The sequence below is a fragment of the Zeus faber genome (genome assembly GCF_960531495.2).
Source record: "Zeus faber genome assembly, chromosome: 19".
In the NCBI taxonomy this organism is placed as follows: domain Eukaryota; kingdom Metazoa; phylum Chordata; class Actinopteri; order Zeiformes; family Zeidae; genus Zeus; species Zeus faber.
Window position 1 is genome coordinate 25,775,687 of NC_137206.1, and position 27,519 is coordinate 25,803,205.

Here is a 27,519-nt window from a genome sequence, read left to right on the forward strand (position 1 = left end):
TGAATGTGTTTCTAACAAAGTGACTGCATTTCACAAAGGAAGGGTTCCCACCCTGTTGTTCTGCGCAGGGGGGCAGTCGTCCAGCCGCACTCCGAACGTGACTCCAGGGGACGCTTTCTTCTCGAAGGGTTTCCTCATCAGCCCTGGGATTCCCTTCCTCCACGTGCCCTTGTCCTTCGGTGGGCTGGTGTCATCTGACAACACAGAGCACCTTTCTTTTGTGAAAATCGGTTTCATTTTGCAGTAAAATTATCCGAAATTGCAAGAAAAAAAAAAGAAACTACAGTCCCTCTTCCACCTCTCACCTTTGTGCATGTTCTTCCTCTCCTGCTCAACTTTGGGGGAGTGTGGGCTGGTGGCTCTGCCCTCCCCTTTCCCCCCGAGCAGTGTCTGGCGGATGCTCAGTGACTGGCGGGGCGGTTTGGGGGACGCCTCCGCCTTGCCGCCGGTCGGGCTGAGGGAAGAGACGGTGACGCCATGAGCGACCGTGACTGGAGCTGCGTTTAAAAGCCCCTCCACCCGCCGTCTCCCTCCCCGCTTACCTCATCAATGTGTTGTACTCCTTAATCTTCTGGCTGATGAGGTCGCGGCTGGTGAAGTCCGCGTTCTGGGGTGAAGGGAGGAAAAAGTAAAAAGGGAGGGCACACCGGGGGGTCAAACTTAAAGCGACTTAGGACGAAACTTATTGCATTACAGTATTTTTTTTAATGATCTCCAACTCCTCCACCAGGGCAGAGGAGTTGGAGATCTTTACCCGACCTGCTGCTACCGGGTGCCATCGGTAACAAAGTGCCTCCACCTTGGAGCCTATGTTCCTTCAATGTGTTGTATTTTTTGTGTTGTCTCGCCCCCCAAACTGAAACGAAAAAAAATTTCTATACTTCTCATATTTGAAAGAAGATGGTACTTGTACATGGGGCTGTTTGGTAACATTTTGGATGTATAATAAACAACAGGGATCCACTGATGCTACTTCTATTGGGCAGTGTAGTATGTTCAAATAATATCTAATATCTAATATCTACATGACCAAAACATGTGTCACAGTAGATGTCAGCGGGATCATGATCTGATATTAACATGGGTTTCTCACTGTATCGTTTGAATTTTTCAAATCTAAAAATGTGAAATGTACTGACTAGTAAATGGGCTAAAACTCTTGTTTTATGCCTGCATGGTCCTTTCAGAGCCCCTCAATTCTGGAATATCCTAAGTCTGTTGCCTCATCACAGTCTCCTTTAAAGACACATTTTGCGACTGGCTTGTGGCTTTTTTTTTTTCCGATACTTTTGGCTCCAGTTTTTCTTACCTTGTGATTGTAATCAATGGCTGTTTTTTTTTGCTGCCACCAATTTTACCGTATTCTCTAGTTTTAATTAAAAAAATGTTTTAATGCAAAGCCTAAGAGATTTTCCCTTTTATAAAAGTATTACACTTGTAAAAAAATTAATTGAAAATAATATATATAATAATTCAAAAATAAAATAAAATAAAAAATAATAATAATATATAACAATAATATAAAAAAATATATAAAATAATATTTGAAATATATATATTTTTTAATGTAAGCACTATAGAAATAATGTTATATTAAGATTGCTAACTATTTATAAAATTATTGGAATTTTTTTTAAAGGAATGCTATGCTGATACATCACTGCTGAGTGTGTGTGCGTCCCACCTCCTCGTCCAGGTTGCTGCTCTCCTGGATCACCCGGATCCAGGAGAGCATGTCCTCGCGGTCTTCGGCCTGGAACAGGTACTCGCAGTCGGACGTGGTGAGCCGCAGCACGTTTTTGCGCTTGGTGTCGCTGTATGAGATGTCGATGAGACACGCGCGCACGCTGATGGGCAGCGGCTCGTCCAACGCCTGGCAGCTGGCGTGGGCGTGGCCCTCCTTCCGGTCCTTGTAGAGGCACAGCGAGTGTCCCCGCAGCACGGCGTACATCTGCTTCCATGGACGCATCCCGCCGCCGCCGCGCTGGGAAGGGGATGCACAAACAGGCCGATGATTTGTTGTCTAGGTTTGATTCGATACTCACAACGGAACAAATAGGCGTTCATAAAGAAATAAAGTTATATAATTAGAAAATAGAAAAAAGTAAACAATAAACCTCGGATACAACAATTCAAAATGTAAAAGAAGGAACTTGTGAATGCATACACAACAAAGGAAGTTACTAAGGATTGTCCACACCAAACCGAAAAAAATAAAATACTAAATAATAAATAAACAATTAGTAATAAAAAAAATGTTGTGCACCCGAACCTGACAAAGCTATTTTCATGTATTATTTTATTGTTCTTGTTACCTTTTTTATGTCATATCAATATTTCAAGGCTTGTACTTGACACGAAGTTTGGTGCAGGATTTTTTTTATCCCTTATTTAAAGAAAATCACGTGCATTTTTTTGTGTGGAAGACAAGAAAAAAGTGCATTGGGTGTAAAAAAGACCCTTAAAGCCTCGTTGGCATCGTTGCGGCCCGGGGACCGGGGGACCGGGGTAAAGGCCCTCAAGACACAATACGGTCAGAGGGAGTTGGAGTGTTGAAACAAATATGACAAAGCCGTAAGTGGATCCACTGTGAAAACACGGGCAGATCTTATCCGTTTATAAACCGTGTCAACGTCAATGTAACCATCTGACCCTATGTGTGTATGTATCTTAGATTCAGACTTTTCGGTTTATTTCCCTGGGGCGCAAATTGTTTGTCCAATCATGTAAATAATCTGCTATCATGGACGCAGGACCAAATTAGCCTGAAATCAATCTGGGTGAAATTTGATTTATCCTGTTGTCAAACATTTTGAGGGGAAGAAACAATAAACGTAAACAAAGGGCGGGCGAGACGGTTAAAACTTAGTCGCTATAACTATTGTGCAGCGGAACTACAAGGTGGATTTCTCCATTCTAGGCACTTTGTAAGGCGTCCAGATTCCTTCGCGTGCACTCCCCCCGTTCGCTCTCACAGCGCTCACCTTGCCCTTGTCGGAGTTGAGCTGTTTGAAGTGCAGTAAACCTTCCTTGGTGGCATCACAGAAAACGTCTGACGAGGAGTCTCTCCTGGACCCAGAATCCTCCGATGACCTGTCTGTAGACTGTGGGGGGGGGGCAAACAAACCGACAGACCAGAGCTGAGTATGAGAATGATCAACATTTGCCACTAGGGGGAGCCCTAGTCCAGAGAAATCTGATCAAAACAAACCTGGGTCCTTTGCCTCCCTGAGTTCTCGCCATCTTTTAATAGTTATTCCAATGTTGATTCTAGTCCATGTCGGAGCCTGCTTACTCTTTAAAATTCATCTAAAATATTTGTATTATGTTTTATCTCAATTGTTCTATATAATTTTTAGTCACTTGCTGCACTTGGTTTTGTCGCTATTTCTCTTTATTTTCGCATCGCTGGGATGTGCCAACATGACACTGGCTGTACTGTTGAGCATTTGACAAATACAACTCTCAGATTTTTTTTCATGCAAAGGACAGTAGTTCTTTGTTCCAGCAATTTGGGGCGCTCACATTCCGCAGAGTGTATTTTAAGTTCAGCATTTTACATCTTTGACTAAAAACTGTTCAAAGAGGTGGAGCTCAGTCAACACAGATTATTATTATTATTATTATTATTATTATTATTATTATTATTATTATTATTATTATTATCATTATTATGTTATCACACAAGTTAGTTGAATCAAATGAACTCATCAACATTTGTAAAATACATTTTGTTCATTACATGTGAGTTATTTTTCTTTCATATTTACCTCTTTGTATTCCACCCCGATGGAAACGAGAAGTCGAAACACATCCACAGAGTGTGTTCAGGTAGGGATGTGATTATAGCTGATATAATCCTATGAAATATGAAAAGTCCAAAGAGTTGGGCTGCTCTTTGCAATCGCTTTGAATTTGAATCAGACTCTGAAGCGCCGTCTGTTCCCTATCTGCTCTTAGTTTCCATATTATTATTATTATTATGTATACGCCAAAACGGTCTTATCTGGTTGTCTACCAGTGATGATGCGGTGGCTGGAAAGTCAAACTCACCTTTCTAAGACCCTTCAGACCGGGAATCAAGGACCTCCTTCAAGAAACAGAAAAAAAAAAAAAAAAAAAAAAAAAGGAAAAATGAATTTTTATATTTTACATGTAGGAAAATAGAGAAAGCCACAGGGTGAAACAGTGTGATGAAAGCCCAACACCGGCTCAAATTATTCAGAGATTAGCAAAAACCAGTAGTAGTAGTAACACAAGAAGCCAGTTTACCCAAACATACAGGTCATTGAACTGTGGGTGCACGATGTGGGATATTCCTTCTTCTGACTTGGGTTGATTTCGTAACTGTTTTCATGTAGGTTAATGAACATTTGTGTGGAATAGTGAAAGAAAAAAAAAAGCTAAATGGAAGTTATGTTAAATAAATAGGAATCACTCGGCAGGAGGGATTTCTTTTTTAAATTTTACCAACATGAGTTCATAAAAAAACATACTTTAAAAGGGAAAAACGCCACTTCCCGAGCCAGATCCCACGTACTGTGCGTCGTGAACTTTGGACTAAAACGTGTGACTTTGCGGCTCACCCTCTGCTCTCTTCCCTGTAGTTGTCCAGACCCTCGTCGCAGGACTTGGACCGCTCTGTTCTGGTTCCAGAGTCCAACTCCACAACTGCGGGACACCAAAGAAACCATCAAAAAACAAAATCCAGTAGTTATATGCAGCGGACGTTAACCACCGCCGCCCCTTACCCTGGTCATGTGACAGCTGTCTGCGAATCAGAGCCGAGTGCGCAGTGGGGCTGGGGGGGCTGGTGGTGATGACGGGCATCCCGGAGATGGCGGCGCAGGCCGGGATGGGGGCGCTATCCAGGTCCACGCTTGGACTGGATGGCTCGTCTGTGGAGGACGACACAGAACATGATACAATGCAGTGAGCCTCCTCCTTACTCCTGGGGGCTTCTCCTGCACCGACATAACGGTGAATGAATGGATTCACGACTTTTGCTCACGCCCACCCACCTGCTCACTTTTGCGATTCCGAGGGATCCAGGCTCTCATTCAGAGTCAACCCAAGTTTAACACATTGGTGAACATGGGTGTGAAGTATGATCTATTATTATTATTATTATTTTTTGCTATTACATGTAGAATGTTTTTCATTTGTACAAAAAGAGTCCACGCAGTCTTCAGACGACACCTGGACCCTACTGGATCTCTTTTCTCTGATCTCTGGATCACTGTCTCATTGTACTTTCCTAAAACAACAAAAAAAAAACCTCTCTAACTTTGAACAAAAGAGCCTGTAATGTAATGAATGATCGGAAAATGTTCATTCATTTAATATATTAATTTAATTTAAATATAATTTTAATAAATGCACATTGTATGTTTTTTTTCCGTTCAACTTAAAATAAAAAATAAAAAAACATAGCTTTGCATGAATTCCTGCGGGTGTACAATATGGACAGTATAGCACCCTAGGGTTCCGTGAAGGAACTTCCAGGGGTCTACAGCTAAATTAATGTAAAAAAATTCCATTGTTTAATTTGTTTTGTTTGTTTTTCCAAAATATACACACTCAGCCTGACTAATGTAGGTGATTTCCATTTGTTATGAGCTTTGCAATTGTTGTCTTTATTAAAGTTAAATCTTGTATTTGTTTCCTGAGCCTCCGCCCTTCAGCCCAGCGCGTGGTGACAGTGATGGCAGTGCCAGGCAGCACGACATCTCAGCCTGAACCACACATCAGGCAACGCCCGATTCAGCTGCGATCTCAGTCTGATTAGGAGAAGAGACCAAAGACACACACACACACACACACACACACACACACACACACACACACACACACACACACACACACACACACACACACACACACACACACACACACACACGCACGTACGCACGCACACACACAAAACACCAAAACAAATATCACATCATTCACAGCGAGGCAAGTGTCTGTCACTACCTTTCATATCATGCAGCGTCAGGGATGTGACACCCTAAAGGCAAACCTTTCAAACCTTTCAAAAGAAGGTTTATTAAACCAAACTGAGTTCCCAGTGTGGAGGTTCTCCGATTTAATACAAGCGTAAATATAGAAGCGCAGGAAACACAGTGTTCCCAAAAACACATTTGACCTGACGTCAAAATGGGGTTAAAGATAGAATTCTGCGGTTTCAAGGGTTTCATCAGTGTACCCAGCGCTCCTTACTCAAAATAAATTACATTAGGTCTACTTCAGTCAGTTCCCAGAATGCCTTAATCTAGAAAACAGTTTGTAGAGCAGCACGCGGTGAACGTTGCAACACCAAGTGAGAAAACCACACAGAACACATCTCCACCGTTCCTGCCAATGCCCAAGCATCCAGACAAATAAGGGGCCGTCTTAACACGAAAAATCTGATCTGCCGCTTCCAGAGCAGAGGTCCCAACACCTCCAACCCCCCCCAAAACACCCCCTGCCCCCTCCCTCTGAACAAAAAAACCCACCGAAACCTCACAGAGCGCTCCCATGACGCTGCATACCTCTCCGCTGCCAAGCCACACGCTGCCTATTCCATTTATTTGTACATCTCTAAATTTGTTTCTGGGAAAGCAGATGCACACACACAGATGCGCACACACACAGATGCACGCGCGCACTCACACACGCCACCAACAGAGATGTCCGACACGTACAGTGACGGTTTATCCTGCCCAGGGTCGATCTAACACGGCTCGGCGTTATTTCACCACCAAGTCGATCCAAACTGCAAACAGCCCTTTCCAGCGCGCAGGGTGGATGTTTATCCTTTAATTTGTCGCCATTATTTGAGGTGGCCGACGTGGAAGGACGGATTCTGGGAAACGTTTTGGACTTGGATAGGGCGCAGTGTTATCTGTTTGACGCGTTGGCAGTTATTCCACTCTTTATCAAATTTGTTCGATACCGACACAACACACGCAGGGGGAAAAACGGTGGTCAGCGCCGGACAATGCATCATATTTGGAGATTTGGATTTTACGTTAGTTGTGTTTCCACACACAGTAGACCCATTTTACTGCTGTTTTCTGTAATTAAAAATTGGCCCAAACTGAAATTAAGTGGGAATAGATGTATTTTCTTTTTGGTGGTTAGGGGAGACTACTGAAATAGCACAAAATAATTATTTATTTGCTAATTGCCTGAGGTTGCATAGGGACGAGTGTGTGTAAAGTTATTTGTCTAAACTGGGATTCTGTGTGTAGCCTCCTAATTACCGTCACAAGGGATTTAACAACCTGCGCATTATTGTTTCACAATAAATAATTGCAATGATAAATAACGATTGCTAAATTTCTGCCTGGGGATGAGCTGAAACTGGAAACACATTGAAAATGGTCTGTATCGTATTTGGAAGCCAATAGAACAGGCATTCTGAACCTTTTTTTGGTTGACCAAAAAACCCCGTTTATAGGGCTCAACATTCTAGCAACGGCAATATCTAAACAGCAATATTTGAAACCTATTTAACAGTTTTTTTTGATTAAATATGAAATTAATCAAATCATCTGAGGAATTTCTTGCGACCACATATAGATATCGAGTGACACCACGCAGCCCCCACGTGGTGTCACGTGGTGTCAGACATCTCACCTCGTTTCTTATCTGCGATAGAACATTGTACATTTGAAGGATTTAATGAATAGTTTGTATAATTTGAGACAGTTTCCAAAAAGACAAAAAAAAAAAGTGTTTCCCAAAGTGTGGGCCACGGCCCAGCGGGGCCGTGAAGCTGCTGCCTGTGGGCCATGAGGTCATTTTCAATGAATGAATAAAACGTTTTCAATTTTGTAAATAAGTTTGAAATTACCATAAAGGACATGGGACTAATTTACGTGTATTTTTCATTTAACCTATTTTTTTACCTTTGTTGCTTTACAAATTGTTACGCGTATGTGGATGGATTATTAATTTGCATCGCATTGCTGTAGGCCCACGTTCACAAAGAATTGTTCTGTTTATGAAATAAAAGATATGTAGAGAAATACTTCATCTTAGTCCCGTGTGTCTATCAGAGTTGTGATTAAAGGTTTGGTTTCCACATTTCAAACTGGGCCGCAGCATTCTTAAGTTTGGCAATGGCTGCTCTATCACCTTCCCCCTTTTGGTAAAGCACAAAATAAAACACTATTTTTTTGTATTGATTTTATGTTTTGAACCTTCAAATACAGCGATAGTTACAGCGATTTTGGATGAAAGATGATACAATGAATCCTGCGGAGTCTGGGACTCTCTTCTGACTGGTTGGTGATGAACCACGGGAGATGACGGACAGGTCAAGTTCAGGCTTGTCCAGACGGATCTTTGGCTCGGGTTCAAGACACAAGGTACACGTAGTGTACATGTAACATAAGACACCCTGACGACAAGAACAGCCTCCGTTTAAGTCAAATTAAAAAGACCTTGTTTGCAAAAACACTAACAAACATGCCCTGGGGACGCTGGGGAGCAGTTCAGTTCTGGCAGATAATGCATAGCAGCTGTCAGACATCTCACCTCATTTCTTTTTAGGGTACAGTGCGGTGGGACCTAACTGAGACTGATTACCCCTCCCAATCGGCACTGTGACATCATAGCACTGTGACAGCATTGTGACACCGTAACACTGTCATACAAAATCAGCCAGTCAGACTAAACCATGCCAGTAGGACACAACACATTAATCATGTTTTACTTTTTTTTGGGTTATGTCACAGTTGATTTAAAGAAGGGCATTCTTAGATATCCCCCATAGTACACCACTGCAGGATACATGAGTCATTTAACAGGGAGAGGGGAACAAATACGGAGGATGATGTCAATTTGTGTGTGTATGTATGCCCATGGGTTTTGGTGAAATGGTGTCACACACAGTCCCCTCATTATGGCTTCGATGATATCATCGAGTTCTGAATGGCACTTCCCTTTTTAATAACCTACTTCCTCCTCCATTTACAGTCCAGCATTGGATGTCTCAGCCTGCATTGTTCACTATCAAAGTAGGTCTTCGTAAGCAAACAAAAAGAAAAAAAACTTCTTTCAGCTGCCCCCGTTAGGGGTCGCCACAGCGGATCATCTGCCTCCAATACCTTCTGTTCTGCGCATCTTCCTCCCTTACACCAACCGCCTGCATGTCCTCCCTCACCACATCCATAAACCTTCTCTTTGGCCTTCCTCTTTTCCTCTTGCGTGGCAGCTCCATCCTCAGCATCCTTCTCCCAATGTAACTCATCTCTCCTGTACATGTGTCCAAACCATCTCAATCTGGCCTCTCTCACTTTGTCACCAAACTGTCCAACCTGAGCTGTCCCTCCAATGTACTCATTCTTATTCCTGTCCATCCTTGTCACTCCCAATGAAAATCCCAACATCCTCAACTCTGCCACCTCCAGTTCAGCCACCTGCCTTTTTGTCAGTGCCACCGCCTCTAAACCGTACAACATAGCTGGTCTCACGATCGTCCTGTAGACCTTTCCCTCCACCCTGCCTGTACTCTCTTCTTCACCTCTCCCGCACTATCCGCTGCTTTAGATGGTCAACCCCAAGTACTTGAACTCATCTGCCTTCTCCACCTCCACTCCTTGCATTCTCAGCTTTTTGCCGCCCTCCCTCCCATTCAGGCACATGTATTCTGTCTTACTCCTGCTGACTTTTATTCCTCTTCTCTCTTAATGCATGCCTCCACTTCTCCAGGCTCTCCTCAACCTGCTCCCTACTCTTGCTACAGATCACAATGTCATCCGCGAACATCATAGTCCACGGAGGCTCCTGCCTGATTTCATCTGTTAACCTGTCTTTTGCATCACCATTGCAAACAAGAAAGGGCTCAGAGCTGATCCTTGATGCAATCCCACCTCCACTTTGAATGCCTTCATCACGCCTACTGCACACAAACGAAAAAAAACAACACTTCATAAAACAGTTCTGTAGCTTTTTCTGTAGATATTATACCCTTAAGCTCAGAATGACTCTGAAACTCTGAATGACCTGTCCTCTTTATTTGACTGATGGCCAAACAATGAATACACCCATACTGTACTATGCATACAGTGTAGGGCTAATAGGGTTCCAACATGCAGCAATAACAATTTGGACATGACTCACCTATGAAAGGGATGGAGTCCAAGGAGTCACCCAGGTCGTTTGAGCCGGAGGCCTGCTGCGTCTCTCCCAGTCCCCTGATGGACAACTCCCTGCGGGGGTCCGCGGGCAGATAGGTCTGCTTCCCAGCTCCAGAAAGCGACTTGGAGCGAGCAGTCAGGCCCACATTGTCGTTCACGGCTAGGATGTAGGAAGGGTGGCGGATGGGCAGGGGTGCGCAGCTTTTGTCCCTTCTCAGGACCACAACCGTGGCATCTGGACCCTCGACGCCCTCTGCCGCCCCGCCATTGGTCCGTACAGAGGGGATGGAGTGGGAACTAGTGGTGAAGTTCTCTTTGATGTGCGGCCTCAGGGCATCGGTGCCGTTACTAGAGGGAGAAGAGGCTGCTCCGCCTTGCAGAGGTCTCTGACCAGGCAGTTTAGATGCAGAGCCAGAACAGGAAGATGACCTGGCCACCAGCCCGACCTCGTGCCTGCTATCCAACTTCAGACTGTCAGCGCGCACCCTAAGCTGCAGATGCTGCAAAGGCAATGCGTAGCTTAAATGGTTGCCTGTGACAACGGCTCTTTGGTCCGTGAAGTTGGCAGAGGATAAGATGGGCGATGGGTCAGATATAGAGCTTTTGACAGGCAAACGTGAGGGCCTGCTAGCAAGACTGTCCGTCCTAGAGGGAAGTGCAGGGTCCATCGTACCTTTCGTAAACACTGGAGCAGCGAGGGGCAAGTTGGAGAAGCCCCCTTCTTGTCCCTCTGTGTGCTGCCCAGCCAGGGTCCTGTAAGTCTGAGGTAGTGCTCTCAGCGCTGCCCCCTGCCTGCTGGATTGCGCCTTTTCTCCCCGGCTAAGCAGCCGATCCTCCATATCAGTATGGCTACACCCCAGCCTGTCCACAGAGGCGCTGCCCCCCGGCTCCTCAGGCTGACGACCCAGGTAGTCACAGGATTGCGCGCGGGGTTTGCCCACCCCCGTGGGTGTGCTGGAGTGAAGGGCGTCCTGGGAGGCGCTCCGAGGCCAGTTCCTGGTGGGGACTGACCTCTCCCCTGCTGCCCCACCTCCACCAAGTCTTTCCTGGGAAGCGCTGCGTAATGGTGTTAAGACCGAGGGGCTCTGGTAACCTGCACCCACCCCTCGGTCGTGGGAGGTGCTTCTCCGTCTGACCTGGGAGATCAGTGACTGTCCCCGCTGGGCAGCATTGGGTGGAGGGGGCGTGACCTGTTGGGAGTAGGCAGAGTTGCCATTGGAGGCAGCACGCAAGCTGTCCAATCTCTCCTGGATGGTGCGGCAACCGTAAGTGTGCAACCGCTTGGCGTCGATGTAATCCTTGTAGGTGGTGTAATTCCGCCAGTCAATGTTTTGGTGCGGGGAGGACGGGCCAGTGGGGGAGGGAGAGTAGTGGTTGTTGCTGGGTGAGACGGCAGGCGAAAAGACCTCGGGTGGGGCTGAGGTGGGTGGAGTTCGTAAGGACGGGGATAAGGAGTTAGTGTAGACCGGAGTGGGTCTGGAGTTGGTGTAAACTGAAGGTTCTGCAGAATGGGTTGGGGTGCCCTGCAGCTGGGACCCCCCAGGAGGTACTGAGGCCGCCAGTGGTCTGGCTCTGGCTGAGCCTGGGTCTGGGGGGGGCACGTACCGATTCTCTTCTGTTCTGTGGCTGGGTCCTGCCCGCACTGTGTGAGATCCCCTTTGAACCGGGTCGGGGGACACCCCGACTGTCCTTGTGCTCTCATTGCATACGCACACCACCGTCTGGGTCTTGGATGGTAGCTGGGGAGGAGGGGGAGATGGGGGCACAGGGATCTCTACACGATAGCCCATGTCTGCAGCACCCACTCGCTTTCCCGGCACCTGAGCGGACCCACTGGCAGCCGAGGGCTCCAGGGCCTGGGCCATGCCCACAACCTTAGCCTCTATCCGAGGGTAACATATCGGAGGGGGCTCAGGGATGTTCTGGGCATTTCCGCTGTATGCCTCATTTCCTTTGAGGTATGCATCTTGGGAATACGCCTGCAAAAGATTAGAAGATATTATGTCACTTGGGCTGCTAAGAAGTAAGGGAGCTAAAATAGATCACATTAAATCCGCCAAAAGGGGATCCCACCCAACCAGGAGGAGATACAGTAGTGGGACCACCCAGAATTCTCAGTAAGGTTAAGGGAGTGTAGTACTTCAATAAAATCACCCTTCCAGAGGAAAAAAAAAATCTTGCGCATTCAGTTTGAACTTTTAATAGTTTATCATTACCTTAAGTCAACCCACATTTTTCATTTAGCCATTGCCAAACAAACAGTCATGCTGTTTAAATATCATTATGTCTAGACTATAAATGCAATGCCAGCGCTGCTATTACAAAGAAGTATCTTGTGTATCGTGACTCAATGTGGCTGTTATTCTCCAGCACGTCGATCTAGCCGCTAGCTGATTCGACCAGAGAGACTGTTTATCTGATAAATGTAATTTGCTCTGCTCTGAGTGAGCCGAGTGTGTGAGTGTGATGAGGTTATCTGCAATGCAAACACACTATCACTACATTCCCCAACAGGACTGCAAGAGAACCGGACCCAGTCTGTCTGCAGCAGTAAGACGAGTGAAACACTTACGTATTTCTCTTGTTCTGAGGTAATCATTTAAAAAGAGTTTTCCAAGTCCCTCCAACTCAAAAGGCAAAGAGACTCCACTCGTAAAAATTGCTGACAATTGGTTGACAACCTGTGATGTACAGTCGATTAGACTACTGATTCCAAATACTTTTTGGACAAAACGTCTGCTGAATGACACCGTGCAATTTAAAGCAATAAGCAGCAGATGTGAGACGACACCAAAAAGCCGGAGGTAGAGAGGGAAAATGAAATGTGGTGAGGGAAAGCTGTCAGGTCCAGAATTTAAAGACTGGTGAAGGATTACAGCCGGCGGAGGCTCACCCACCTTCGGCTGGGGAAAGCGAACCCTCAGGCATGACGAGAGGGAGAGCGGTGGCCGCCTCTGCCGGCTGCTGACACCCAGCGCTACCCCTGTCAGCATGGCTCACGCTAAGGCGCTAAGTCACTTGAGTCTCAACGAAACCCCACTTGATAGGAAACCACTCAGGAAACCGGTAGCAACAACCTCAATCCCTGCTCAAGTGTGGGAATCGCCCCCGTGGCCGCCAATACAGCAGTTCATTACGACCGAACAACAATAGATCGGCTTCTCCTCCGGTATTGATGGTGCTTACTGCCTTGGTCATTGGTCCTCGGTGCATGTGTGTGTGTGTGTGAGCTTTTAAGAAGAAATGAAAGGGAGAGCATGGCGGTGTTGGACTTTAATCGATAGCACTCCACCTGAGGTGTCGGGTTTCTGCTTGTACTGTGCTCACAGTAGCAGCACGTCGCCTGCCTTGCTGCTCCTCCCTCCATATTTGCATTGATAGAAAAATGCAACTGAGTCAGAAAGAAAAGAGCTTCCTGGACGTGGAAGCAAGAGCATTGAAATGATCCCAAATGTTTGTTTCACTGTGTAAGAATACAGAACCTAACTCAATGATGGATACTTGTTAGTGTGTCAGCAGGTTTCAGAGGAGTTATATTTCATTCTTTTTAAGGCCTTTCTATAACGCATTTTTACAAAAATCTACCACCAATTTGGTACGTAATTTTGGTTTATCTAGAAGAGCATTTTTCCAACGGTACGTATAATTTCAGGGCAAAGTTTAGGTCAGAAATGTTGACTCTGATGCAGAAGGTTCTTGACTAATTTAGACTAAATACATAGATACATAAAAACAGTCAAAAAAAGTTTGTCGTTACCTCCTAAATCCAAAACAATTTCATGACCTTTAAGGCCTAATATCTGTAAAACTGAATTCAAGGCAATTTTAAGGACCCTGGTAATCTCTTCTACACAAATAAAAATAACTGTCCATTTGGATTTTTATTTTTTTGACATCACACAATGACAACTATACCCAAAACCAACACAGTCCAAAACAACAACAAAAAAACATCAACCGGAATCCATACCATCCAGCGCCATCCATGAGATTAAATCATTTGTCTTAAAGGGCCTAGCCAACGTCAACAAGTCGGTCTATTACGTGATCAACTACAGTATGGGGGGAATGTTGCATAAAAGTGGGAACGGGGCTGTTCTTCAGGGAGAGTTTAGGGAAAATGCCCAGAGGGGAAATGGGATCATGCACAGAACCGTGAAGTGCAACATAACAAGGCGGCAGTTAATTCATTAATAGTAAAGGAAAAAAAATTAAAACAAAAGGAAATGTTAAATAGAAAGGAAGAAGTTAGTCATTTGCCATCTTACCAGAGAGGTGATATCCCTGGAAAACTGCCGTCCACAGGTTACACAAAGGCAAGAAAAGAGAAAGAAAGAAGAGAGAAGAGAAACAGTGAGCACCAAGAAAACGCAGAGAGCAGCACTGTCCCCTGCTGAGGATTACATCCCGTCGCGAGGATGAGGACGGAGGCGACCGAGGGCAGAGGCGACCGAGGGCAGAGGCGTCGGGGGCCACCGGCAGAACGGGAAGAGGAGATCAGGAAGGAGCGGAGGGAAGAACGGAGGCGGAGAACAGGAGCCTCAGCTGTCCCCGTGCAAGCCCAGCGTCTCCAGTGTCTGCCTTCTCTAATCCCTCCATCTGCCCTCTATCTCCACTGGAGGATGATGCTCGCCACTTTGGCGTTCGATACTGTACTCTCTCTCTCACTCTCTCCCTGTCGCTCTCTTTCCCTCTCTCTCACAACACACTCAGCATATCCGTCACTCCCAACGACTCTCTGCCAAACCCTTCCATGGTTATACCCGGGATATTAACCTAACACACTGACCGTTCACATGCACTGTTCCCACTGACCTACCCCTCTCTCTCTCCTTCCATCTCTATCGCTCTCTCTCCCCCTCCCTGTCCTCTTGTAATCTCCACCTCTTGTGGAAAAAAGCATGCTTCCTGAGGGCGGTCAGCTGACTGCAGCTGCTCAGTGACACACACACACACACACACACACACACACACACACACACACACACCCACACCCACACCCACACACACACACACACACACACACACACACACACACACACACACACACACACATACACACACACACACACAATGCAAACACATCCCCATACTACCTCTGCAGGATTCTGTCCAGTACATATATACACATAAAATACACAACAAACACATGGTGCACAGCATCATGTCTTCATCTCTAAACCCTTTCACATTAAAACATCTTACATTGTGCACAATGACAATATGTTGTACAAACTATTTTAGAAGTAATCTCAGCTTAGAGAGTGTGTTTCACTCTCCTTACTTTATGTATCAATTGCATTAAAAAACACCCTGTATGTAGCATCAGTTCTGTTCAAGAACTACACGATTAAACAAAAGAAATACATTTAAGAATAAATAATCTTGTATTTAATTAATTTCATGCCATATGAATAGAATGAAAAACTAAAACTAAAGGTATACATCAGGGAATTACACTTACTGTATATATGAAAGTACTTCTACTGAAAAACAGTGATAATACTGCATCGGTATTAATTTGCTTCTGAGGTGTGGGATCCATCACACACGACATCAGACACATTAATGTGGCTGTTGGCAGCCTGCCCTGATGGAAAATAGAAACCTTGGCTGTCAAATAAGGTTCAGATTTTATTTTTAACTCGTCTCCGGCTGAGGGTAAACAGCTAATTGCTTCTGTAAAAGCCTTTGGCCTCGTGAGCACTAAGACACATTCCCAAACGCCGAAAGCGTGTTTCTGTGGCCGAGCTAAATACAGTAGCTATGCGTGGAATTCAGCATCACAGAGGGATCTGACTCCGTTCTGGTGTGTGCTGCGTGGCAGCGGGCGGCTGTTTGGGTGTTTAAAGCTTTTTTGTATATTATTAAAGTTTTGGGGGAAATTAGCTTTTTGTCTATCTTAACCAGATACAGACGAGAAGGACGATATCGATTGCATCCCCGTGCATCCAGCGCAGGAGATGGCAACGGGCTGCGTGCCAACTGTCTGAGCTCCAAGAATGGCTGCAGAGGGAGTCAGCTAGCCTAGCGCTTGCCAAATTAGGGAGATACACCTTCCAGCATCTAAACGGAGCCTCCTCGATACACCTCCAAATTGAGTGAAGGCTTCTATTCCGCTGTGACATTTAAACTTAAAAGATTTCAATTACCCTCAGTGGCACCGTGACCTATCAGACCCCTCCATACATGACGGAAAAGGAACAAAGAGGGGTGTTGTTCCAACACACGAGAGCGTTTCTAAAACCACAGAAAGAGAAGTGATGAGCCTACCAGCTGCAAAATGTCCTCGTCCTTTGGCATCACACATAGCTCCAGAGAAGCATCGCTAAGGGACGAGAGAGACGGGTGTGTGAGACAGACAGCCATATAGAGCTTGAGCACTTGACTCTCTGTCTAAAAACATTGGATTGAGGGGAACTCATGGTACATAGTGAAATGGTGATGATTAGCATGTCTCTTAATTACATGACGTGCATCAGATTAACACAGGTTGGCAAAGACGTGAAACTAAGTCGTAATAAGGAAGTAAATGCATTTTTTTTGCCCCTTGTGGGTTTCTACAATGGTAGCCATTCCTTTGTTCCACCATTGCTCTGTGACTCATTAAGAACAATGGACATCAGGAGCTAACGTAGGGCCGTGTTTTTGTTTTTCCCAACCCTAACCCTTTTAAAAACGAATCTTGCGTAAAGTACAGTTGTTCACTGACAGCTGTACCACTGAGAGAATTCCAAACAGGGAAACAATTGCAGCATTCAAAAAGCAGAAACACCGTTTCACACTGTACCACAAAGGAATTTCTGCAGCATATGCTGAAGATGGGGATGAACCATGCTTTGCATATGCAATGTTTTGTTTGACATTATGATGACTTTTATTTCCAGTTATGTAAACATGAAGACTACTGAGGACGAACTAAATTGCATTTTTTTTTGCAGTGCAAATTGAAGGCAGTTTAACAAAACATAGCACTTAATATGATGCAAAACATTTTATTTTCCTTTTTTCTTAACAGGATAGTCACAGGATCACATTTTTTTCTGAGGGCTGCAGCAGTTGCCACAGCGGTTGACTTGAACGCACGAAAACAGTGACACTTACTGCGATTCTAACTCACGACCACTAATATCCCAACAATTGGGGAGATGTTTTTGTAGGGCCTTGGTTGGAAAAGCGCTATAGAAATCCAATGTATTATTATTATTATTATTATTATTATTAATATTATTATTATTATTATTATTATTATTATTATTATTAATAATCCTGTCCTTTATGACAATGTTAATTCGACGTGAATAATACTCTTCAGCATAATCATGTGGTGTGTGTGAATGACACAGAAAGGTGGTGTTGAGTGGGTTCCTACCTGTTCTGGATCAAGGCTATGACCTGGGAGTAGGTCCTCCCAATGATGCTCTCACCATTCACCTTCACTATCCGGTCCCCTGGGGAGAGGAAGCGTGCACATTAGGATTCGGCTGCATTTCTCCAACGCACAAATGTCAACAAATGACTCCATAGCCATGATGCTGCTGCTGCTGCTGCTGCCGCCGCTGCTGCTTGGAATTCCATTTAATCAAGAGACCAACATCAGGGTTTTTCCAGTCGGCGCTGAGGTCAGCGTCTCCAGCGTGGCCGGGGCGAAGACATGTCGTTTATCCGCAGCTCGGAGGGGGAGCACAAATATGTCCAACGCCGAGGTCGGGCATCCAACGTCCCTTTTTGCGTCACTCCATGGACTCCATCAAGTTTTTTGGGCCGACGGTCATCTTTGCAGGAAGTCGGCCGAGGAGCGTTTAGCAGAGGAACCGGATAATTGTGGAAAAGCGGTGCCCTCCCCTCTCCCGGGAGAACCCAAGGAGCAGATAAAAGGAGAGAGGGAGCTTGGAAGTGTGGTTGAGGCCTCTTAGCGCTTCCTGTATGGCTCGGCAGCAATGACACACGCAGGTTTTCGACTTTCCACTTTGGAGCCGGCTGCCGGCTTGCAAAATGTGGTTCTAAACATGGGGTCCAGGGATATCAACGACCAATTTTACACACATTGGGCCACGGACCCTGTTTGTTAAGATTTTGTCTCTGGGAGCCCAATCTGAGAATTTGTATTGTTAAACATAATTTAGTGTCTCTACTGTAGTTAGGGAGATGACAGTGAAGCTAGGATCAAAACATTCACTATTGTACATCCTCAAACACCTCACATCCTGGAAATGAAATAACAGTAAAATCAAACTAGTAACTGTTTTGCTGGGGACCCCCATGGAAGCTCTTGAGGGACTTCTCGGGTTCCCGCTCTGTGTTGAAAATCCATTGATCGAAGGTCTTAACAATGCAATAATTTGTGAAAGGGAGTGAAAAAAAGAAATATTCTATTTCTGTCAAACATAAACTCCTTCAATTTTCCAAGGACACTAGTTATCAGGAGATCTACTTCCTTTCACTCTCCCATGTTAACACATTGATCCTAGTTTCATCATATCAAACTGGGGGACACAGAATTCTCCAGAATAGTCCCTTTTCCTTTGAAAGAGCCTTGTCTCGTAAATAGCGAAGAATTCATAACCCGAGAGGAATTGCAAACCTTGTTGGTGTCGAACCCCTGCTGATAGAAAACAAAAAAAAAAAAAACATGTTTTAAAACAGTCTTTTCTGTCTCTAAAACAGTTTGAAATGGCCAGGCAGCCGACCAGACCAGACCAGACGCCCTTGTGCGGGGCGTGGGTGGGCATGGGGGTCCTGCCGGCTCGCCCGTGGGGCCTGCGGATCCGGGCCTGCGGTCCGTGCCTTGCGCCCGTGGCCGGGGTTCTGTGCCGGCGGCTGCGTCTTGTGCCTGCGCCCGGGGGTTGGTTGCATGTGTGCGCCCCTGGGGTGCAGGGTCTCCTCGTGCTCCCTGGGACTGGGTCATGCTCCTCGGGGCTGGGCGTGGGGGTTGCTCCACGGCCCTCTGGCTTCTCTGGGGGTCCGGAGGTCTTCTGTGGCCGCAGGGCGGGGTTCTCGGGTCTTTCCTGCAGCCATAGGATGTCCACAGGGCTGCGGAGTTCGGGGGGGCTTCGGGGCCCCTTGCACTGCTTGGAGGCGCCGTAACATATTACCGACCTTCTACAGCATTGCCAATGGGGATAAGTCATGTACACTCACCAGTGGACATCACACACACACACACACACACACACACACACACACACACACACACACACACACACACACACACACACACACACACACACACACACACACACACACACACACACACACACACACACACACACACACACACACACACACACACACACACACACACACACCTGCTTCAAGTGCACCCCAGCATTCCTCTCCTTTCCTCCCTCAATTGCTGCCATAATAAGGACAGGAAGAGGCCACGTGACCAGTTGTAGTTCCAGTTTTCCTGGACCTAATTCACTGTTTTTCAATACATGCTGTCATCCAATGTTCATATTTTTGTGTAAATGTTGTTTGTTTCTATGTTAATGTGTCTCACCGTGGTGATTGTCCCCCTCTTGGAGTAGTGATCAGTTGTTTATAGATCCAAACATGATAAATAGTTCTCCAAAGAGTTGGTGGTGGTTCTCCATAACGTCTAAACTCTTGTCATTCTACAGGTCATCCACAGGATAGAGTCATTGCAGCAGTTCTTGATGATTTAAGCAGGTTGAGAACTTGAACTCCACTTGTAGACTAACTCTGTCCTGATTGCAATGGCAGACAAACATGCCCAGCATGCTGACAGCACAGGTGTCAAAGAAAAAGAAAAAAGTCGGGGTGAAATTTGCGATAGCAGCCCCCCCGGCTCTGTCTGACCTCCCACGTGGGAGACGCTTGTTATTCTCCAACTCACATTCTTGTTTTGGCTTGTGTCGTACGAGGAAGAGGAATAACCTACAGACCTGGAGAAATATTGGCAGCGAACAGCACTTCTTGGTTGAATGGCAGACCAGCAGTTAGATGTTTGATTCACTGTTTATTAGCAACAGCGTGGGTGTGTGTGTGTGTGTGTGTGTGTGTGTGTGTGTGTGTGTGTGTGTGTCTGGGGAAATAGGCATATATCTCATATCACTGATACCATGACATGAGATGAGACATCTGGTCAATATCTGGTAATATCTACATATTTTGGTAATGTCCGCATGGGGAGACAGACACGACTGTTTCTGATGTGATATGTGTTTCTGATGTGCCTGTTTCCCTCTCCATACCTATGGGGGGTCAAGGGCCTGACTGGAATGTGTCTGAGCTGGATCTGGATAGAGCACCAGACAGTTCCCCTTGATCTGCTGCTGTTGGGAAACCACCAGCAGTCTATGGTTTTCCACCTAATAAACTCACCCCAAAACCTTCTGATGCTGGGTTACCCCTGGCTCCGGGTCCACAACCCCCATCTAGACTGGATCGCCGGTAGAATTACCGCGTAGAGAACCCACTGTCACAGCCACTGTCTCTGTCCCGCCTCTGCCCCTTTCTCAGTCTCCCCCCCCCCCCAGTTCCCTCTGAAACCTCAGACCTGTCCTCTGCCCCAGAACGATATCAGGATCTAGGTTAGGTTTTTAGCAAAAAGCATGCACTGTCCCTACTGCCACATCGCCCCGATGACTGTGTTATTGATCTGCTGCCGGGCACCCGACTCCCCTGTAGCCGGTTATATAACCTCTCCTGGCCTGAGCGGGAGGCCGTGGAAGCGTATATTCAGGACTCCCTCGCTGCTGGGATCATCCGCCCCTCGTCTTCACCACTAGGCGCCGGGTTCTTCTTTGTGGCGAAGAAGGACAAGACAACATTACGGTTAGAAATAAGTATCCCCTGCCCCCGATCGACTCGGTTTTTTGTTCCCCTGCTTAGTGCACATATTTCACTAAACTCGACCTCCGCAACACGTACCACCTGGTTCGCATTCGTAAGGGGGACGAGTGGAAGACCGTGTTTAACACCCTGCTTGGCCACTTAGAATAACTAGTCATGCCCTTCGGTTCGTCCAGTGCCCTGGCCGTGTCCCAGCCGTTGATCAATGATGTACTTCGGGTTATGTTAAATCTGTTCGTGTTTGTGTATCTGGATGACATCTTGATTTTTCCCAGTACCGGAGCACGAGAGACACGTAAGTCAGGTCCTGCAGCGCCTCCTGGAGAACAGGTTATATGTGATGGCAGAGAAGTGTGTATTCCATGTTCCGTCAGTGTCTTTTGGGTTTTATTATAGGCCAGGGGAGTGTGGAGATGGATCCTGGTAAGGTGGCTGCTGAGGCACGGTGGCCAACCGCCACTAACAGGAGACAACTCCAGCACTTCCTCGGCTTCGCCATCTTTTACCGATGGTTCATCCAGAATTTCAGCCGCATCGCTGCCCAACTCTCGGCCCTCACCTCTACCGCCTAGCCATTTAAATGGACCCCCGCAGCGGAGGCCGCATTGGCTGAACTCAAGCGCCGTTTCATGTCCGCCCCGGTCCTAGCCCAGCCAGACGTCAACCTCCAGTCTGTGGTGGAGGTGGAAGCCTCGGACAGGGGTAGGAGCAGTGCTGTCCCAGCGCTCCTCGACAGATGGCAAGCTCCACCCATGCTCTTTCCTTTCCCGAAGGCTCACTCCTCCTGAAAGGAACTACGATGTGGGCAATCAGGAGCTCCTGGCGTTGAAGCTGCGGACATAGTCTCAGACAGGGGGCCGCAGTGCATCTCCCAGTTGTGGCGTGTGTTCTACTCTGCCCTGGGAGCCCAGGTCAGTCTGTCATCTGGTTTTCACACCAAGACCAACGGCCAGACAGAGCGGGCTAACCAGGAGATGGAGGCCATGCTCGCTGGCTCTATGGCTGCCAACCCCTCCTCCTGGAGTGGCCAACTCCCGTTTGCCGAGTACGCACATAACACCCTGGTCAACGCGTCCACCGGGCTGTACCCATTTCTCTGCTCCCTAGGCTACCAGCCCCCTCTATTCCCGTCCCAGGACGCGGAGAATCTGTGCCCTCTGTCCAGGCCCACATCCTCTGCTGCCAATGAACCTGGCACCAGCCCTGCTCCAAGCGCCCCCCCGGTCCCAGCGCCAGGCCAATCGTCGCCAGACCAAGGCACCACGTACACCCCCGGCCAAAAGGTTTGGCTTCTGGTTAAGGACCTAACCCTCAAGGTGGAGTCCCCCAAACTCGTCCCCCGGTATGTTGGTCCCTTTGTTATTGAATCTATTGTCAACCCATGTGCTGTGCGTCTTCGTCTCCCCTCCTCCCTTCGTGTCCATCCTACCTTTCACGTTTCCCAACTCAAACCAGTGGCCTCCAGCCCCCTTGCCCTCCTGCCCCGACACTGCCACCCCCCCGAACCATCGATGACCACCCTGCCTCTACGGTCCGGCGCCTGTCGGATGTGTGTCGCCTTTGGCGGGGCTTACAGTACCTCGTCGACTGGGAGGGGTACGGCCCGGAGGAACGGTCCTGGGTTTCCCGTAGGCGGGGATATATATATATACATACGTACACATACGTACACACACGTACACACACACACACACACACACACACACACACACACACACACACACACACACACACACACACACACACACACACACACACACACACACACACACACACACACACACACACACACACACACACACACACACACACACACACACACACACACACACACACACACACACACACACACACACACACGGAAAGCCACACCCATGGGGGTTCAAAGTGTGGGTAAGAACTGGAATCTCTGGCATGCTCTGTGACCTCGATGTATATCAAGGCAGTGTCACAAATACAGAAATTCTGCTCCTAACTAGGGCCAACATTGCAATATTAAATAATTTCCCTAAAAACTTACTAAAACTGAAAAATGAAACTGAAAACCCTTTCATTTCTGCATCAGAGGGCTCCTACAATAACATCTGAAAGGTAGAAAAAAAAATTTCAAATTATTTTCTATATTTAGTCTTTAAAGGGTTAAGGACATGCAGACACCCTGGTATTGCAGAAAAGATATCAAATTTTTAGAATCGTTTTCCAAATTTCTTTAACCTAACCAATAGTTAATGTTAATGTTTAACATAATATAATCACAGTCTAGAAATGTCACATGGTCTTGGTTCTAAGCAAATATGATATAAAAATAGCACCAAAACATTGCAACCCTATTCAGGCAAAATAATCGTGGATTTCGCCTTTTTTGTTTGTGTGTGTGTGTGTGTGTGTGTGTGTGTGTGTGTGTGTGTGTGTGTGTGTGTGTGTGTGTGTGTGTGTGTGTGTGTGTGTGTGTGTGTGTGTGTGTCTCAGAATGCACAGGCCATACACGTACCTGTACAGAGTCCAGCTCCGTGTGCGGGGCCTCCCTCTTTGACTTGCTTGACGAAGATGGTGTCCATTGGCTCCAGACGATTGCGCTGTCTCCCTGGCAACGAGAGAGTGAGGACGTTGATTGGTCAGAGTGAACAGGAAGAGGATCAGAAGGAGTCTCTCAGAGCCAGATATACAGTTTACTAGAATTATCTAAATAATTTTCAAAAGACATCAGACATTATCCTCATAATACTGCACTAGTAACAGTAGTACATTATAAATGGTATTACTCCCAAAAATGTAGACAGAATAATTGCCTGAAAATATATAGCTTCAACAGGAGGCCTTGTTTAAACTTGGTGAGTTAGATAAGTTAGATAATAAATTGTCTGCTACATGGGACACAACAATGCAGCATTGTTGATTTGGGCTGAATATTTCATGTTTTAATTTAAAAATCTATGCCGTACAGTAGTTATAGGATACATGACATGAGGGAGACATCTTTGTGGGGAATAAAGTGAATGTCAATACAGGCATCGTTACAGTGGACATTTGAAGATATTGGAGGTGAGTGATTTTTAAAAGTTCCAATGCAATGAACAGTGACTGATACACTGGTAACACTGGACATCAACATTTGAAAATAACACACGCAGCCATGAAAAAGTTTGGAAACCTCTGGTGAAAATGGTTACAAAAAAAATGAAAATAATACATCATATACTATATCATGAATTGTGCAATATTTATGGTAATTTAGTGGTATTTTAATTTACAGAACCATACAGTCTTAACACAATAAAACTCTATTGGATTCTTCAGCATTTCCCCTGTGCTGTTGCTGCTGCTGTGAGCTGAGCCTCAGTGCCTTGTGGGACAGAGAGGTCAGAGCGTGCTGACAGGGCGGCAGGACGCCAGGACACCAGGACGCACAGGGAGTTATGGTTAATCTGCCAGGGAGCGAGAGGACGCCATGCTGCACGGCTGGGAGGGGACAGAGAGAGAGTGAGATAGAGAGAGAGGGGGGAGAGAGAGAAATGGAGGGAGAGAGAGAGAAGTGTAGAGTGCTGGGAGAAGGAGAGGAGAAGGAGAGGTGCTAGTGAGAGAGAAAGAGAGAGAGGCTAGATGCAGAGATGGAGGGGCGAGATGGAGAAATGGAGGGAGAGAGAGAGGTGTCGAGGGCTGAGAGAAGGAGAGAGGGGCGAGAGAGACACTTTATTCTTGTGTGTACCGTTGTCCTCCCTCTCTGCTGCACTCCGCTTAAAGGGCCGTTCCACCCATTGTCAAACATGTTTTTGCCTCCGTCTCAATCTTTGCCAACCATGGCCATCTTCTCTGGGAAAACTCGGATCGGATGCTTGGGCGTGGTGTTGTGACGAGAGAGGGGATCTCGCTGGGGCATTGGAGCCTAGACTGACTAAAACACACAGTGGAGGTGCTGTAGCTGGAAAGCATGCACCAAGACCTTAATACTATATTCTGACAGGAACTATGCTCTTAGCCAGTGGGAACACTGATATAAGGGCTGCCTGCCATTGACAGGAATAACAACTTTTCTCTCAATAAACTGGTAACTTGGACACTTTTTGTAGATTTCAAAATCAGTCCACTCTTGCTCATCACATTTCTAACTTTCAATTTAAGGTTCTGCCATTTACAACAAGGCAGCATTCACCTCACAACAACAATAACAATCATCAGGTTCTGGTTTTCCATGAGGATAAACACAAAAAAAAAAAATGTCACGCTCACAAAGCTCCACATGCCAGTGAAGGGTCACTGAGCCATTATTTGAGACAACGCCACACAAATATGATCCCACTTTATTCTCTTCTGCTCCACATTCTATGCATTCGGCGCCCGCCCTCTTGTGGTTAAAACGGTTGCTGCAACGGATTACTGCCTTTGACGTTTTGTGTTTTGATCTCATCCTATGAGCTTATCCCCTGTTCCAATCCAAGCCGAGGAGCCACAACATCAACAGAAAACAGCCAATACGACGAATCTCTGACCGCAACCTACATTGGACATGTGAATAAACAAGAACTCGTTTCATCCAATAGGAGGCAGCACAACCCTCAAAATGACGGCGCCCTCCTTGTGCCGCCCCCGTTGCTATGGCCAGACACTAAACATCTTCAAGGGCAGCGCTATGTTACCGTTCACCTTCACACCAGACGTGTTCCGATTGGGGCGGCCCCGCTATCATCATCCTCCGACGGGCCAATGGGAGCGCCCGTGTGACAAAAAACCTCCTGCGAGGGTGAGACGCAAGTCGCCGCGGCGCTTCACCCACAGAACCGTTCCCCCAACCGCGCGTAGCTCCATCCCACAATAATCTGTCACCACATACATGTCATCTCAAGTCAAAAGGTAGTGAGCCGGACTCGGGCAAACAACGGCAGAATTGCAAGATATAGAATATGAAGATAAGGTGGGGTTCTCTCCATCTATCTCCCGGCATATCTTAATCATATCAAAATATATTCCATTCAGAACTCAGTTTGAGTCATTTTATCGATTTGTGTTACGTTGATTTGCACAGGCTACAATGCTGCATTGGATAACAACAAGAAGGGATTCTACATGTTTATTCATCCATCCGCCTCTCTCTCTACCTCTCTTTATCTCTCGCCATCTCTCCCAAACCTGACACGTTCCAACTCCCGCGGGACAAATTGGATTCCGGGGAAGTTTCTCGCCAGCGCCCTCCCCGCCCCGCAGCTGGATGAGCGGGATTAAAATGTGGGAAAGCTTTGGGACGTATTTTAATGTTCCCCCTGAGCGTCTTAGCTGATGCGTAAACTCCTTTGCGGATTAAAACGGAAACAACGGATCGGTGCTCCTGACCGGCAGACACCGGGGCGTTCCAAAACATGAAACAACAGCTAAGTGGTCACATCTGCCTTGGGAATGCACCGGAGGAGGGCGTAAAACGGCTCTACGCGGCTAAAAAGAAGCATGACATGATGGACGTACGACAGAGCCAGTTTTGGGAACAGTTTTCGACATTTGATTTTTTTCTGCCACAGGAAGCACCAGGTGTTCAAAGTTTCATGCTTGGTTTGGGGGGTGGGGGTCGGGTAGGGCACATTCTCCCTCCAATATTCCCCCTAAACGTTCTGGATAATCCTGCAACAAAATGAGATGGTGTCCCGATCTGTGTTGCGAAACCGCAACGTCCAAACACCACGCTGACATGTCTGGCGCCGGTCTGCGGCGAGGGCAGACAGGTAGTGCGTTGGTGGAGCTCCTCTGCTCTGGCAAGACGGGGTGGGGGTGTTGGCTGCCATCACCCAGCTGCACAGCTGGGCCTGGTGGTGCTGTATTGTATTGTGCGGGCTGAACAATCCCACCACCACCACTCTGCTGTTGTTTTGGGGTTGGATAATGTTATTCTACCGAGGGCTGAGCCCAGCCATCCTTGCTGCATTAACTCTGCCTCTTCTACGGCAACAGTTAGTCTCACAGCCTACAGACACTGATATAACGTCGATACTGTAGCGCGTCTATCAATGTCTAGATATGGTTTGGGATTCTGGTCATGCAGCAGTTGACGGTTGCCTTGAAGGCTGTGTTACAGTAAAGTAATACACGTTTCTGAACTTCGTAGACCGTTTTTCTATTCACTGCCTCCACCTGCTTGGATTAGAACTCATGGCCAAGGATTCGATTCCACAAGCCTTTAACGACACGACCATAAGTAAACACAGAACTGACCTAACTAACCCAAAACACAGATATAAAAGTAATAATAATAACATTGAAGGTATAACATGATAATATGTATAACATAACAGTTAGAACTATGAACAGATAAATGCCAGTGTGTTTCAAAGAAAAAATTTAAATAATACAGTAATACACGATATCTAACATACACAACCATATATACTGTATTACTACTATTATTATTATTATTATTATTATTATTATTATTATTATTATTATGTCTATTATTATGTCTATTATTATGTCTATTATTATTATTATGTCTATTATAATTATTACTATTATTACTATTAATTATTACTATTATTATTATTACTATCATTACGATTATTATTATTATTATTATTATTATTATTATTAT

General features: G+C 46.2%; 1 protein-coding gene across 2 annotated transcripts in view; it reads right to left on the minus strand.

Moving 5' to 3' along the window:
- Positions 1-27,519, minus strand: part of arhgap21a (Rho GTPase activating protein 21a) — a 101,541-nt gene that overhangs the window by 10,380 nt on the left and 63,642 nt on the right. The window contains exons 4-16 of one of the 2 annotated variants that reach the window (XM_080020004.1): positions 23,443-23,535; positions 17,506-17,584; positions 16,407-16,461; positions 14,402-14,425; positions 10,117-12,112; positions 4,752-4,898; positions 4,587-4,671; positions 4,054-4,090; positions 2,985-3,104; positions 1,685-1,984; positions 543-607; positions 306-454; positions 52-194 (exon numbers count right to left, since the gene is read on the minus strand). In XM_080020004.1, the coding sequence (XP_079876130.1) occupies positions 52-194; positions 306-454; positions 543-607; positions 1,685-1,984; positions 2,985-3,104; positions 4,054-4,090; positions 4,587-4,671; positions 4,752-4,898; positions 10,117-12,112; positions 14,402-14,425; positions 16,407-16,461; positions 17,506-17,584; positions 23,443-23,535 (3,293 nt within the window). The remainder of the gene's footprint in view (positions 1-51; positions 195-305; positions 455-542; positions 608-1,684; positions 1,985-2,984; positions 3,105-4,053; positions 4,091-4,586; positions 4,672-4,751; positions 4,899-10,116; positions 12,113-14,401; positions 14,426-16,406; positions 16,462-17,505; positions 17,585-23,442; positions 23,536-27,519) is intronic. The other variant, XM_080020005.1, reaches the window with a different exon arrangement.